This window comes from Ambystoma mexicanum, chromosome 9 (assembly GCF_040938575.1).
Source record: "Ambystoma mexicanum isolate Mex_15411 chromosome 9, UKY_AmexF1_1, whole genome shotgun sequence".
Lineage (NCBI taxonomy): Eukaryota > Metazoa > Chordata > Amphibia > Caudata > Ambystomatidae > Ambystoma > Ambystoma mexicanum.
Window position 1 is genome coordinate 303,636,608 of NC_090931.1, and position 13,114 is coordinate 303,649,721.

At 46.2% G+C, this 13,114-nt stretch overlaps 1 protein-coding gene across 3 annotated transcripts in view; it reads right to left on the reverse strand.

Moving 5' to 3' along the window:
* Positions 1 to 209: 209 nt before the first annotated feature.
* MRM1 (mitochondrial rRNA methyltransferase 1) overlaps positions 210 to 13,114 on the reverse strand; it is a 103,645-nt gene continuing 90,740 nt past the window's right edge. For 2 of the 3 annotated variants that reach the window (XM_069614692.1, XM_069614691.1), the window contains exons 5-7: positions 3,088 to 3,208; positions 1,118 to 1,237; positions 210 to 1,021 (exon numbers count right to left, since the gene is read on the reverse strand). In XM_069614692.1, coding sequence (XP_069470793.1) covers positions 981 to 1,021; positions 1,118 to 1,237; positions 3,088 to 3,208 — 282 coding nt within the window. In that variant the 3' untranslated portion in view covers positions 210 to 980. Of the gene's footprint in view, positions 1,022 to 1,117; positions 1,238 to 2,318; positions 2,548 to 3,087; positions 3,209 to 13,114 lie in introns of those variants that run through there. The other variant, XM_069614693.1, reaches the window with a different exon arrangement.

Consider the following 13,114-nt stretch of genomic DNA (forward strand, 5'->3'; position numbering starts at 1 on the left):
AAACATGTATTTTAAAAAAAAGAAAAAGAAATTTTTGAACTACGCTAGCGAAAACACCACATTTAAAAGGCAAACATGTAAATAGTTGGCAGCGAAAACACGCCATACATGCAAAGAGGTGTGCAGCAAAGGATATAAAGATGGAAGTAAAAAAAATGAAAATAAAGTCAAGGGGGAATACCAGGCTTCATACATGTGAATGAAAGATGTTATAACAAGCATATTAAGTTTATTGGTTTTTTCAGTGTCGCAAAGAAGAGCAAACATCAAAATGTAAACTAAACACATTTTGGGACGATCATTCACATACATTTCCTTGCTTTGAGCACACCTCCAAGCACCATTATTTATGTTGCTCGAATTTAAATCAAGGGTGATTTTTTAAAGTCCAGGGGTAATCGTGAACCGTTTCTGCCTCCCAAGAAATGTGTTTTTTGCAAGGCACAAGCTCGTGTGCAATCATTACCCCAGAATAATTCTGGAGCTGTAACAGTGCCAAGATTCACTTTTGCCCCCCCATGTTAACTGAAGACAAGACAAGATGATGCGCTTCTTGGTGTAATTCTTCAGTGTTCCTTCTTCTGCCCAAGTAAAGTTTTTATCCGGTCTACTTTGGAATTCAAAGAGACCGCTCGGATAGGTCCGCTCATATTCTTGTAGTCAAAGGATAATCAACAATCGAGCAGAAGAACTTGCTTCAGGAATGTATAAGCGAATGCAAAGGAATCCATCAACAACCCAATTCAACTAATTAGCACACTTACTCTCAATGCCAAACTGTTCGAAGTTCTTCACTAAAGTTTCAGGTGTTTTAGACAAATTAATCCTAGAACGCGGGGTCAAGCATCCCTCAGCTGCCATTCAAGGCCATATTCCCCCATGCCAATAAAAACGTAAAAGGAAATGTATGACAACAGGGAGTGGTAGGACTGCTCAAAATGAGCAAAGTGGCCTTCAAGGTTCTGGGCAAAGCAGGCTCATTACATTGTCCGCTTGCTGCATAAATTATGTAAGATGATGCCTGAAAAAAAGAATTAGAAACTCTGTTAAGAAAAAAAAAGTCAAGGGAGCTTTTTCACAAAAAGTGGGGTAATTAGTTTCTTGCAAGGAATCTTACCAGCAGCGACAGAAACATTTAAGGATTCAATGCCAGGATGTAGAATTCTTCCAGCTGGGACAGTGAGCATTACCTGGCACAGGCTTCGGATCTCCTCAGAGAGGCCGTAACCTTCATTTCCTGCAAGGATAACACATTAGAGACCTCCTGGGCAGGAACTTCACATTTAATTGGACTGCACTGAAAGCATACCAGCACCTACACACGATACATTGCATACATGCATAGGCTGGAGTCCCACAGCCAGCTAAATGGCACCAAAGAAACTTGAACATCACTGTAAATTGTGTTTGCTTAGAAGCTGGTCAGTAGGTACTACAATGACCTCGGGAACATCATTTACCTGGAATTCAAGTTCCATACACAAAGTTGTTGGGAAAAGTTTTTGTGACGCTTCACCTTCCACTTCGATGGGACTCTATGCTTATGTCCTGGTTGTGGGCCTGACCCGATTTTTGCGATGCAGTCTTTTTAAACCTTCACTGGCTCATTTCATTTCGATTTGGGGGACTGGTCAGTGATCAAGGCAATCCATACAGAGGAACCTGACCCCCACCCCACGCCCCAAATCAAGTCGGTCGGAGCACTACACTACCTCCATTAAAGAAGGTAGTGTAGGGACATCTTGTTTTCCTATCCTTTTGGGGGGTATAGGTATTTGTCCTGCAACCCCACACAATACTCATGTTATACGCCAAAGCAGGAAACAAAGCAACGTTGGTCTGCTAGGTATCATTCTTGTTACACTCAAGTCACACCTTTCTGGAGCAGGCACTGACACAAAAGGCCCTGTACCCCACCAGCTCAATTCATAATTACATATGTATTATGCACAATCAGAATATACTGTGCAACCATCTGCACCTTATTGTGAATGACATGTGTTGCAATGAGGAACACTTAGTTTTTCAACCAATCACGGTTACCAAGTTCAAAGAGGGCATCGGTCATAACCATGGCATGTGCCTCTATTTTTGGTCAGAATTCAGATTGTAGCACGTACTTGAATAGGAAAAATGAATACGAGCTACCAGACCCAACAGCAACATCAAAAGCTATGCGGCAGCTTTGTGGGATACACTCGAATCATGAAGGATGCACACTACTAACATGCAAACATTTTCAAATTCAGACAAGACCCATGACCAAAAATAAACTACTACACCCATTTCCCTGATGCAGGGAGGAACCCCATTTTCCCCGTCACCCGCTCAGCTTTCCTAGTAAGCGCTACAAGACAGAGGACCTTGCAATGTGCACAACTTCTAAATAGAGCAGAGCATCAAAAGCTGTTGTCACCTTGTGCGACTGCAGGCACTCATTTGTCCCCGGGAATTAGAAAGTCTTCTCTTGGTGTGAAGAGTCCCAAGGCTCACCACAGTAGCTGCCGTTATGTTCTATGTGGGAATTTACAGGGAATGCCAGGGTTACTGGGAATGTCAAAGTAGGAGGGAGAGTCAAACTGGGAACGTAATGAGAATGTCAAACATACTGCAAATGTGAAATATAAAACTGAGCTTACTGTGAACAGAGGGTACTGTAGTGGCATGCAAAGAGATATATATATATGAGAAAAAAGAAAAAAGGAGGAAAAGAGAAAAAGGAAAGGGCTAAAGAGAGAAAGAGCAAAAGAGACAAAAAGAGAAAGAAAAAGAGAAAAGGAGAGAAAGAGAAAGAAAGAGCAAACGAGCGAGATCGTTTATTCGGAGAACTCGGCCATCTCTAATAGGGCATAGCCTAAACTGGTAATGATATGCTAGTGGGGTTTTCTGGAAAACAGCAACAATGTGGTAATGATACACTAGTGACATTCAAAACAAAGGAACAGAACACTACTTATTCATCACATTTCTGACACTTTATGTAGGCGTAGCTATTTTGTTTAGGCCAAGGCGCAGTGTTTTCATGCAGCAGAGTACTTGATTCACATGAATCGCTTTGTCCAATCACAAGATCGCATAAATACATACCCAACACCAATAGGGTTGGTTTGGACCACTGGAATTCAGATGGGTTGATGACCGGAACATTATCAGCGGCTTCCGTTTTTCCAGCAGTGCCCGCTACCTGCCATCCTTGTCCTACCTTGGCCTGCACAGATCAAAAAAGACTAAGTAAATATCATTCCAAATGTTCAACTTTTGAAAAGTTCCCAAGCAGTGGCGGTCACAGGCGTCCTGCTCCTTTTACTATTCTGCACCTGCAAACCTCGTAATGACAGCGGCATAAAGTCTGAAGCAGCGAAAATAATGGTTTCCCCTAAAAATGCTTTACAGGCTGGCAATAAAAGGCAACAATTCAATCTAGAAGCAATGTAAATCCATGTCGGAAATGAAGGCGGCGGCCAATAAGTCATTGGCTCCCAGAACAGGAAAGGATCAGATGCTGCTCAAAGCAGGCACAGAATTACATAAGCAAAGCCTCTAAACCCGGTCAACGTCAAGACAGTGCAGGCATCCACCCCTGCCCTCCCCCCCCCCCCCCCGAATAGGAGCACGTCACTGTTTGCAGCAGGACAGCAGAAGGCCAGCAATCGTATACAGGATGACCACTCTGCCCGCCCCAGATGGTTTCTAGCTGGATTGACCTGAACATTGGCAACGCAATGCATGCAAAAATAAAGTAACATTTGTGACCTTGTATGTCATTACAGCAGCGCACATCATTGTGACTAGAAACACCAGGTGCTCCCGAGTAAGCAGCCTTGTACGCCACCGAACCCAGAAACGTTCAAAGGAGACATACAAAACCAACTCCAAGCATCCATGAGATCAACGGAGGGAACATTGGGAAGTAGCAGGAAGTGCTGCTTGAAAGGGAAGGCTTGTGCAAGTTTCCATACACATCCTTCCCAACCTCTGCAATGTGCAGACATCGCAGAGTTTCGGTGGAATTAAAGTCAGGTCCTGGGGCCACTCTTCTGTGCAGTCCCAATACACTTATGCGTGGAAGGAGGACCCTCGCCATCCCGGTTTGCCTTAGACTTATCAATCCCCTTTGGGCGAGGAGCTTAAGAGGGTGCATGTGTGCCACACGTCGGTTCCAAAGGGAGACCTGTAAAGTTTCCCAAAATGGCCCTTCGTGGATGCTGGTTGGCTATATATAAAAAGGAAGAATCCATAAATCAAGGTAATAACTGCGCACCTGTATCTTCTCCGTCAAAAAAATTAAAAAAGCTCTCTCAGCCAATCCCTACATTTTCTAGGGATGCCCTTCAAATCATTGGTCCAAGCAGCATTTCTACACTCCTTCCTCTTATACAAAGTACAACTTTGCAATAAAAAGGAGTTTGAGCGACGGCTGTGAACCTATAATGCATACATACATGATTTTAATATGTAATCTTACTTCCATTCTGGCCGATTGATTCCTCCTAATTTCTTGAATTGCCCTCAGCCCCACTTCTCACAAGCCAATTCATAGGCTACACTCCACTCTGTCCACCACCACCATTTTCTCCACATTGCAAATCATATGGGGACTGTGATGAATGTAGTATAGTCACCCCTTCTCCCAGGGGGACAGACACCCCATTTGAAGCTAGGGAGGTGAGACACCCCCGCCCTTCCCGCCCCAAGAAAGGCCCTCTCTAGGGGTTTGGGCAAGTGGGACCTCACTGGGAGTGACTCCACTTGTGGGGACAAGGACTCCCATTCCGATAAGGAACGCCTGGTCCAGAGAACATTATCTGCCTACATGGAAATGTGAAAAACGGTTTACTTCTGATTAGAATACTTCGGTTCTGAATCCACCTCAAATAGGAAGACATATCCCTTTCAGGTGACATACAAATCAAAGAGAAACTTTGAATCAGGAAGCGAGAACCTTACACAAGGGAGAACCTCAGATGCAAGTACGTCCTTAATAGGTGGAGCGCCGCAGAGCCAGCTGTGGCCCGAGAGCGAGAGAATGCCCGAAGAGTGGAGCAACTGCTGCAGGAACGGCGTCACAGAGACAGGAAGCGGTGGTGGGGCTGGGGCCCACAAAACAGTGCTGAGACTAGCCGAACATGGAGAAACAAAACCTCCCATCTGCCGACACGTGCAGAGTCTACCGAAACGAAAAGACACCAAGAGCGAGTCAGCGGTAGACTCGAGAAAACAGAACGAGAGAAAGTGAAGCCGCCATAGCCCGACACCAAGCCCTGTGAACTAGCCCAACCGATCAGTTCAGAAAAGGGGAAGGCAACTGGGACTGAATTAACTGTATTGAGTTACAATACGGATTATGGGAAATTGGGAAACCCAAAATGTGCGTCTTGGGAGTCGCCAGCAGCGTTGTTGAATATAACGGTTGATGAGCATTAGCAGTGCTCTACGAGAGACATTAAGTAACCAATTGGATGCTGGGTACAGGAGCCTGAGTAACCCAAAGTATAAGCCTTTGGAGAGCCTACAAGAGTGGTTGTGTCAATAGACTCAAAGGGTCCAGAACACCCTATCAAAGAGTCTAGAGGAGATGAAACGAGGAAGAGAAGAAGATTTTAAAAAAATCACAACCAAAAGGGGGTGTAAGAATGATAAAAGAAGGTTCCATAACCACATAATCCGTAAACCTACATCAAGAGCTACAGAGTCTTAGAAAAGACCATCAAGGAAACTTGAGAAACCTTCTGTACTGACTTTTAACCATTTTCCAGAACTCCAAGAACTTAGTTTTCATGGAATAACCCTGAGAAGAAACGCAGGAAGTCCGGCTAAAGGGAAGTAACCAGAAGCTGAACATTCTGGTGTTCTTTCGTTATGGTGGTGGGGTCCGTTTCAAGTAGGTTTTCTACGGAGGACGTTTTCTTTGAACTTTTACGATAGACGAGCACCCTTAGGGCCAGATTCACAGAAGTGAATTATAATGGCACAATCCCATAGGAAAACGCGGTGTGAATCAGGCCCTCAGTGTAATTTCATTAAGTAGGGAATATCCTTGTAGCGATGGGGAGAATTAGGCCTTTCTTTCATTATTGGTGAATTTCTTTTTAGAAAAATGTCCTCAGTGTTTAAGACGCCATCTAGTCTGCCACAAGAATCATGAACTTGTACCCTTAGCTTTTATAATCTTCCCAGGAACTGCGGATGAGAAACTACCATCCGCTCCTGTTCCTTAGCCATGCACGCGTGACAAAAACCAGCCCTTGTACACCACCTCTTTGCCCCTAACGGATGTCACCCATGATGTGTTATTCCACTTCCATGATGGCATTCCCCAGCCAGCTGCGACTCAAAATGGTTCCTCGTTCCCTTCCTTCCCTGCCCTCTAGAGTCACAAATGTTGATACTTTAACTACAGACAGTGGCCTGGTGCGCCACCCCAAGACTGTGGGTTTAAGAACCTACCTCCAGGAAACGTTGCTACACATTTAATTTTTATATTCTGTTAGAGCATTTAATTAACTCACTGGCTTTTGTAAGATAAAGCATAAAGGGGCCGCTCTACTTATAGACTTCACCTTTTCCACATTTCACGCAGGAACCATCAAGCCTCTCCTCTGCAGTGTCTATACCAGACCACAAAAAGACCTGTTGCACTCTTATCTCAGTCAGGTTTGTGACGGCCTAGATTACTTTCATGGGCCAACTGAACAATGGCGTCTTAGGGTCTCCAGGGGCACTATTCTTAATCACACAATTCAACCTTCGCTGCATGCCAAGTGCAACATACCCTCTCCAAAGCAGCCTTACTTAGCCACACAAGCCTACAAAAAGCTGCCATCCAAAAAATGTGCCAGCACCACAATTGCTCCAAGCCATATATCGGGAGGCGGAAAAAGGCCATTGGAGGCAGCGTTCTAAACCCCAGGGAGAGAGCATCCAATCCATAGCTCTGTACCTCCTATAGAGACCTTGTGATCTTAAGAGGCCTAGGTGGCCACCCTTCTTTCCCCACAAAAAGTCTCCATTCCTTCTGAATTCCCTGGGGTGAAAGCAAATACATGTTCACCATTCACTTTCACCTGCCCTAGACTGGCCCCCAAACTAGGTCTCTGGGCATCCTCAGTCAACCTGGTTTTACCAGATTTTGAATCTCCTCTAAGTGAACACATTGCTATATCGTCCAAACATACTAATCACACTCGGACTCCACTTCTTAAGTAAAGCCCGGACACAAACCCTATAACAGACTTCCACTACTTAGCTACTCTTATGAATGTCCACAGCTGATGCTTGCTTCGGAGCTGTGTGGCTAACTTGATGGATTGCAGCAAGCTCGTCCCCAGCATAAAGCTCTCTACAGACAAGATGTGTCCCAGGTCAACCACGTCACATTTTCCAATTCTGCATATTTTAGACCGAAGGGTTAGATCCTCCGTCGCTCGGTGTAGCCTCATACACCTCCTTGTGATGCCGATGCACCAGCGCATTCAATTTCTTTGCCACACTGGAATTATCCTCTGCAAACCACCACACCTCCTTCGTCGTCCCCCCGTGCCCCATTTGGTATGCATCACTGCCAGAGGATGCCCTTCGGACAAGCGTGCGTGGTCTTCCAGAAGGTGATTTAGCATCTGCTGAAGTGAGAACCAGGGGTGCTGGTCTACCAAGTATATGGTAAAGGCAAGGAAGAACACAATAGGCGCAAGAGCTCTCCAGATCATTAGTGAGAAAGGCTCAACCACAGAATGGAGTACACGGGAATTCAGGATGTTGGAGTATTTGAGGCATTTCATTGTGGGTGCAGCATAGAGAACAAAGACAGAAGCAATGCAGGTCGTGAAGGGCGCCCTGTCACCTACGACTAGCAATGAGGTGTAGTGCTTCTTAGATTTAGCATAACTGTATAGCAACATTGTTAATTGCACTGAAATAATGCAGCCGTTGAGGGAGTCGACTAAGAAAGGAATATCTTTTCTGTGAAACGAGGGAGAGTACACCTTAAAGGCCATTAAGGCTGGAATTTGTAGCCCGTCCATTTTGAGTGGGTTTCTCCACGCAACTTCCCTCCGTCAACACTAGATGTCAGCACAAAGGGCTTGGAGGCAGTGGGTAAATCAGGCATATGCCAGGTCTCGAAGGCTGCATCTAAAGAGGAGGACCTATTAAGCGTGCATTTGGGGTGTATAATACTAGCGGAAGTATTATTGGGGATGATGGATCATGGTTCATGCACATCAAACCCTTGGAAGGATAGACTGTACGAGTGCTGGCGAGAGCCATCCCTCCCATTGGGCACGTCTCCTTGCAAGTAATGTAGTAGAATTATCATATTGAATATGTGCCAGGTGTTCAGAATACAAGTCGCCGACTTCTTGTCTTTAATGCCATAACACGTTTTGGGCAACGGGTACCAAAGTGAGGACGAGTGTGTTGGCTTGCCCTACGCAAGTTGACCAAGTTATTTTGAGGGAAGCGTGGATTGAGAACTGGAGCGAGACGAGGCATGATCCCCGGTTTCCTCAGCATATGCAAGTTAACCGGTTGGATGAAAACCAGATTGCAAGGGAATGGGCAGCCTTTTGGGAAGTGAAGGAGGAACTGTCAGCAGACACGGGTTTGTCATTTAGGAGCCGCAACTTGGTGCCGCATGAAGAGTTATGGTAAAGATGGATGACATGCAAGCATGATGGCCAGCCTGCCGTCACCAATCCCAAGAGGAAGATCGGGGGAAAAGACTGCTGACCTGGTGTATATTGGTTCCTGAAGGTTCCTCAGGGTCAGCGAGGACTAATATTCGCGGTGGCAGGAGGTGAACTGCGTGGGCAGTCAGGATGTCACTGATTTTTTTATAGGGTATCTAATAGAGAAAGGTATCCTTACAGGAGTATGAGCGAGATGACAGGAGTATGAGCGAGATGACAGGAGTATGAGCGAGAATGGTCCGCAATTTAGATCTATGGATGAAGTCGCAGTTATCATGCAGAAATATACTTCAGCGCATCAGCCAGCAGACAACGGCCTCAGGGGAACATACAACCAGGTCATCGCGTGGAGCAACGAACGGAAAGTCAGGAATGATCTTGATACGATGACCGTGCTTTCCGCAATGCTGAGGAAAGAGACGTAGTCTCCCAATGGGGTCTCGCCATTACGCCATATGAGGGCAGACGGTCAATATCCTGCTCAAGACAGTTTGGGCAACACCCAGATCCCTGCTCAAGAGGTGGCTGGATGCAGCTGGTGAGTGAGTGAGTGACAAAAGCTCAGGCCAGGAACCTTGCAATGTTAAGGGAGCCAGGGATTGTCGTTTGGCACGGGCAATGTCCACCTTTGCCTGCAGAGGGACAATCAGATTGTATCAAACGATCTGATGGCCCCTTGCCTGTTCGTTACCCGGCTGACAAAGACTCACCTGTGGGTCTCGCTTCGCTCGGGTTTATAACTCTCGCCCTGGGGGCAAAACCCAACCGGTAATGCCCCCTCCACCCCCACACCCCCGGCCTCCCTCGGGCTCTATTGCTTTAATAAATAGGACTTGCCTCTCTTCAAACATCTAATTCGCCTCTTTCTAATAAGGAAAGGCAGGGGGGGGGGGACAGCGGGCGATGGTAAGGGGGAAAGCTTTCCCGAGAGGAGCCCCGTGCCGAATTTAGCTTCATGGTTGAGATGCACATTTAAAAGATATTTCTGCTACTAGTAAATAAAGCTCCTTTAGATAGTGCTAAAGCTCTGTTCTCTTAAGGTGGCGGGGGGGAGGGGGGGGGGGGGGTGCAGACTAAAACATTTACATGGAGGGAAGATTTTGTCGTCATGACCTCCACAGTGCACCTACCAAGCTCAAGAAACGTGCAATAATAGGCGCATGGCAGCAACCTAAAGACAGGGCATTAATACAAATAGGTTTATTTTTTTTCACATTGCGTACAGTCCTCTCCTTTAAAAAACGTACAAACATTTTTTTGGACATCCCAAAAGCTGCAGACGATTCAAGATTCTTACAACCTTTTAAAAGCAACGTCTTATATAAAACAATACTGCAACCTCCAAAAGAGATTAAACATAAAATATAAAGAAACAAAAAGATGAAAAGAAAAAACCGACAGAAAGACCACGGCGAAACAGATATTTAAAGCAGCATGCTTCCAAAAGAAAACGATTTGCAAGCATTCCCCCATTCCTGAAAGAAGCACCTTCCTGCCCGTCTCCGGAGGCTTTTGTGCCAAGGGTTTCAATCATTGAATCAGTTTGCAGTGTTTGATGAAGCGGATATAAAATATTCACGCCACGCATACATACAGTGCAATGCTGCCCTCATGTGGTCTAACTGACGTAAAACACTGGAGAACGTCTTAGAGGCATTTCTCTGCCAAGAAACATACAATTTGTGCATCAGGAGACTGTCAATCTAGGGTTTGTGTGCTTCTTTTAAAAACAAATGATGAATCGGACATGAATGTCAAATTTTAAAAATAAACAAAACGATGATTAGTGACCCAATATTGAATTAGCTGGCTGGGGAACCCTTTCCAGACAAAAACAAATCCATTGCAATTCGGTGTGCTGATAAACGAGTTTGCAGTGGCCCACATTTTCAAGTTAATTTTAGGTTTATTCCCAATTCGAGTACTCTTTGCGTGCAAAAGCTATGCCCACCACACAAACTACTACTGCCTGGACAGTACCCGGGTACTTCCGGAATGCACGTATGAATACAGCCAGTGATGGAAATGTATAAAATGTAAAGGGGGATCCACCACGGGGCAGTGTGGGGGCGGAGTTTGGAAGAGGGGGCAGAGTTGGCATTTGAACTCGGCTCAAAGGACATTTTCAAAATAATAGTTTAAACATGGGGCAATTTCGATCCAAGATGGCCGCTATGCACGGAGGACATGGTTTGTTTGAGCTCCGTGCCCAGTTTGTGAGCTTGAATTCCGGAATATGCTTTGAAGGCTTGATAAAGGATTGGACTACCCCAGAGTGTGTGGGCGACTCGCTGCGAGGCAGATTTTGGTGCTAGGGCTGACTCCGGAGCGTCATAGAGGAGCCGCAAGTCGGAAGTGGCGACAATCGAGAGGCGGAGCCGGACTCCGGGGGGTGATCCATAGTCTGGCGCGTGCCTGCAGAGGGCGGTCGGAGCCGCAGAGAACGACCTTGCATCGCCGGTACTGCAGAGAGGAGTCTTGCGTAGTGAAGGGGAACTCGGGGAACTCCCGACGGGACGCTACAGAGGGACAACGCCAAGACACCGCCCAAGCTTTCAGAGAGCCCTGCAGGAGCAAATAGGACACGCTGAGGCCCAACAATATGTAACTGCACTGAGTGAGCGACACTGAGGTGCTGCAGAGCCCCCCAAGCCCCCACTCCACCCCTCCCGGTACCCAGCAAGCTATAGCGAGCCCAGCAGAGATCTAACTTTGCACGCTTCCCGACAGACCCCCCCCCCCCCCCCTTCTGCCTACTGGCGAGTTTGCGTGCTCTCAGTATTGGGATTTTGAAGCGCAGGCGGCAACGAGGGATAAAACAGCTTCCCTGGGAAAGATAGCGTTGAAAAATTGCAGAAGGAAAAGAGTTTGACTTCCAGAGTGTTATATATTCCAGAAGCGATGTAGCCTAAGCGGTTTGGACTACAGGGGGTTGAAAAAGATTAAAGCAATCCCGGCACCCCATTTGCCTAAATTCTACAAACTCTCACAGGAGATACACACTTCCTCCAACATTGTCTGGATGATAAGAAACATGGCTCTTAGGTGGGCAAGCGGTGGGCCACCGATAACTCATCTAGTTACTAGGGGAGAGCTGTCTGCAGTACCAATCAGTACAGATATCTTCAGGAAAGCTACAAGCTCAGAATGAGTTTGGAAACGAAAGGGAAAAAGGTTAACCAGTATTAATAACAGGGAAAACTCAGCACAGCACTTGGTCAATGTCAGGACCTAGGGGGAAAAGGTCGCACCTCCTCGCTCCCATCTACTACTAAAAAGAATCCAATAAGAAGCTGTTGCCTTAGGCCTGGTGGGGCCCAAAAATACTTGAGAGCCGGTTGAGGTGCAACAGGGCAGTACAGATTCTAACATGGCGGCCTCGAAAGAGGATGTTTAACGTTGCTTTCAAGTTTTCCAGGACAAACGTGCTGCCTCATTGCAACTGCAATTTGACAATTTTGCTGCAGAATTCAAATTTGCCCCATCAGACATATGAAAGGATATTGACTCTCTTCAGGAAACGGATAGCAACGAGCAGGCTCTACAAGATTTGGCCCAGGAATCTACGCAATCGGAGGTCCTCCTTGAACAGCTAGCAAGGACAACATAGAATGTGGAGCAGCAATGTGAAGACCTGGAAGACAGATCAAGGAGGTCCAATATTCACATCATTCCGGAATCGGTGACTGACTCAGCCTTGAGAGAGGAAGTCACACAAGTCTTTAAATGCATATTGAACACATACAAGGAGGTAACAATTCCCATTGATAGGATTCATAGAGTTGGTCCAAAACATTAGGATCTGGGTGCCCGCCCCAGGGACTCATTGGTGGCAATGGCTAGATACTACCAGAAGGAACACATTATTAGGGAAGCTAGGAAAGCGACTCAGATCACACTTAATGGGAATGAAATTCAACTGCATCAGGAACTCTCTCCAAAGATGCTACAAAAACAGAAGATATGCACGAGATCCTGCAGCATTTACAAAACCAGAAGATACCTTACAGTTGGTCTTATTTACATGGAAGGGTAAGCAGCATCGAGTCACAACAATGGAGGAAGGGGCTGAATCTTGCGAGTAGACCTGGGGGACCAACCGGGCCCCAATACGGGGATGCGACCCTACGCTCCCCGGGGACCGAGACACTGGGACTGGACAACCGACTCACTCAAGAAATCAAAAAGGCTCTCTACCAGCAGAGAAACCCCTTGGGGATCGAGTATATACCCGCGTAGCCATCTCATGGTGAAATACGGTACTTTTCTGCAGGATAAAAATGTTATGGGGTAAAGTCGGGGCACAGTAGAAGCACATTTTGGAACTTAATGACAAAAATGGGGGGGGGTTAGGATACCCTACACTTATCTCTAGTTTAAGTGGTAGGCCATCTCTGAGGACGGAGTTCAAAGAGAGTAGCAAGGAT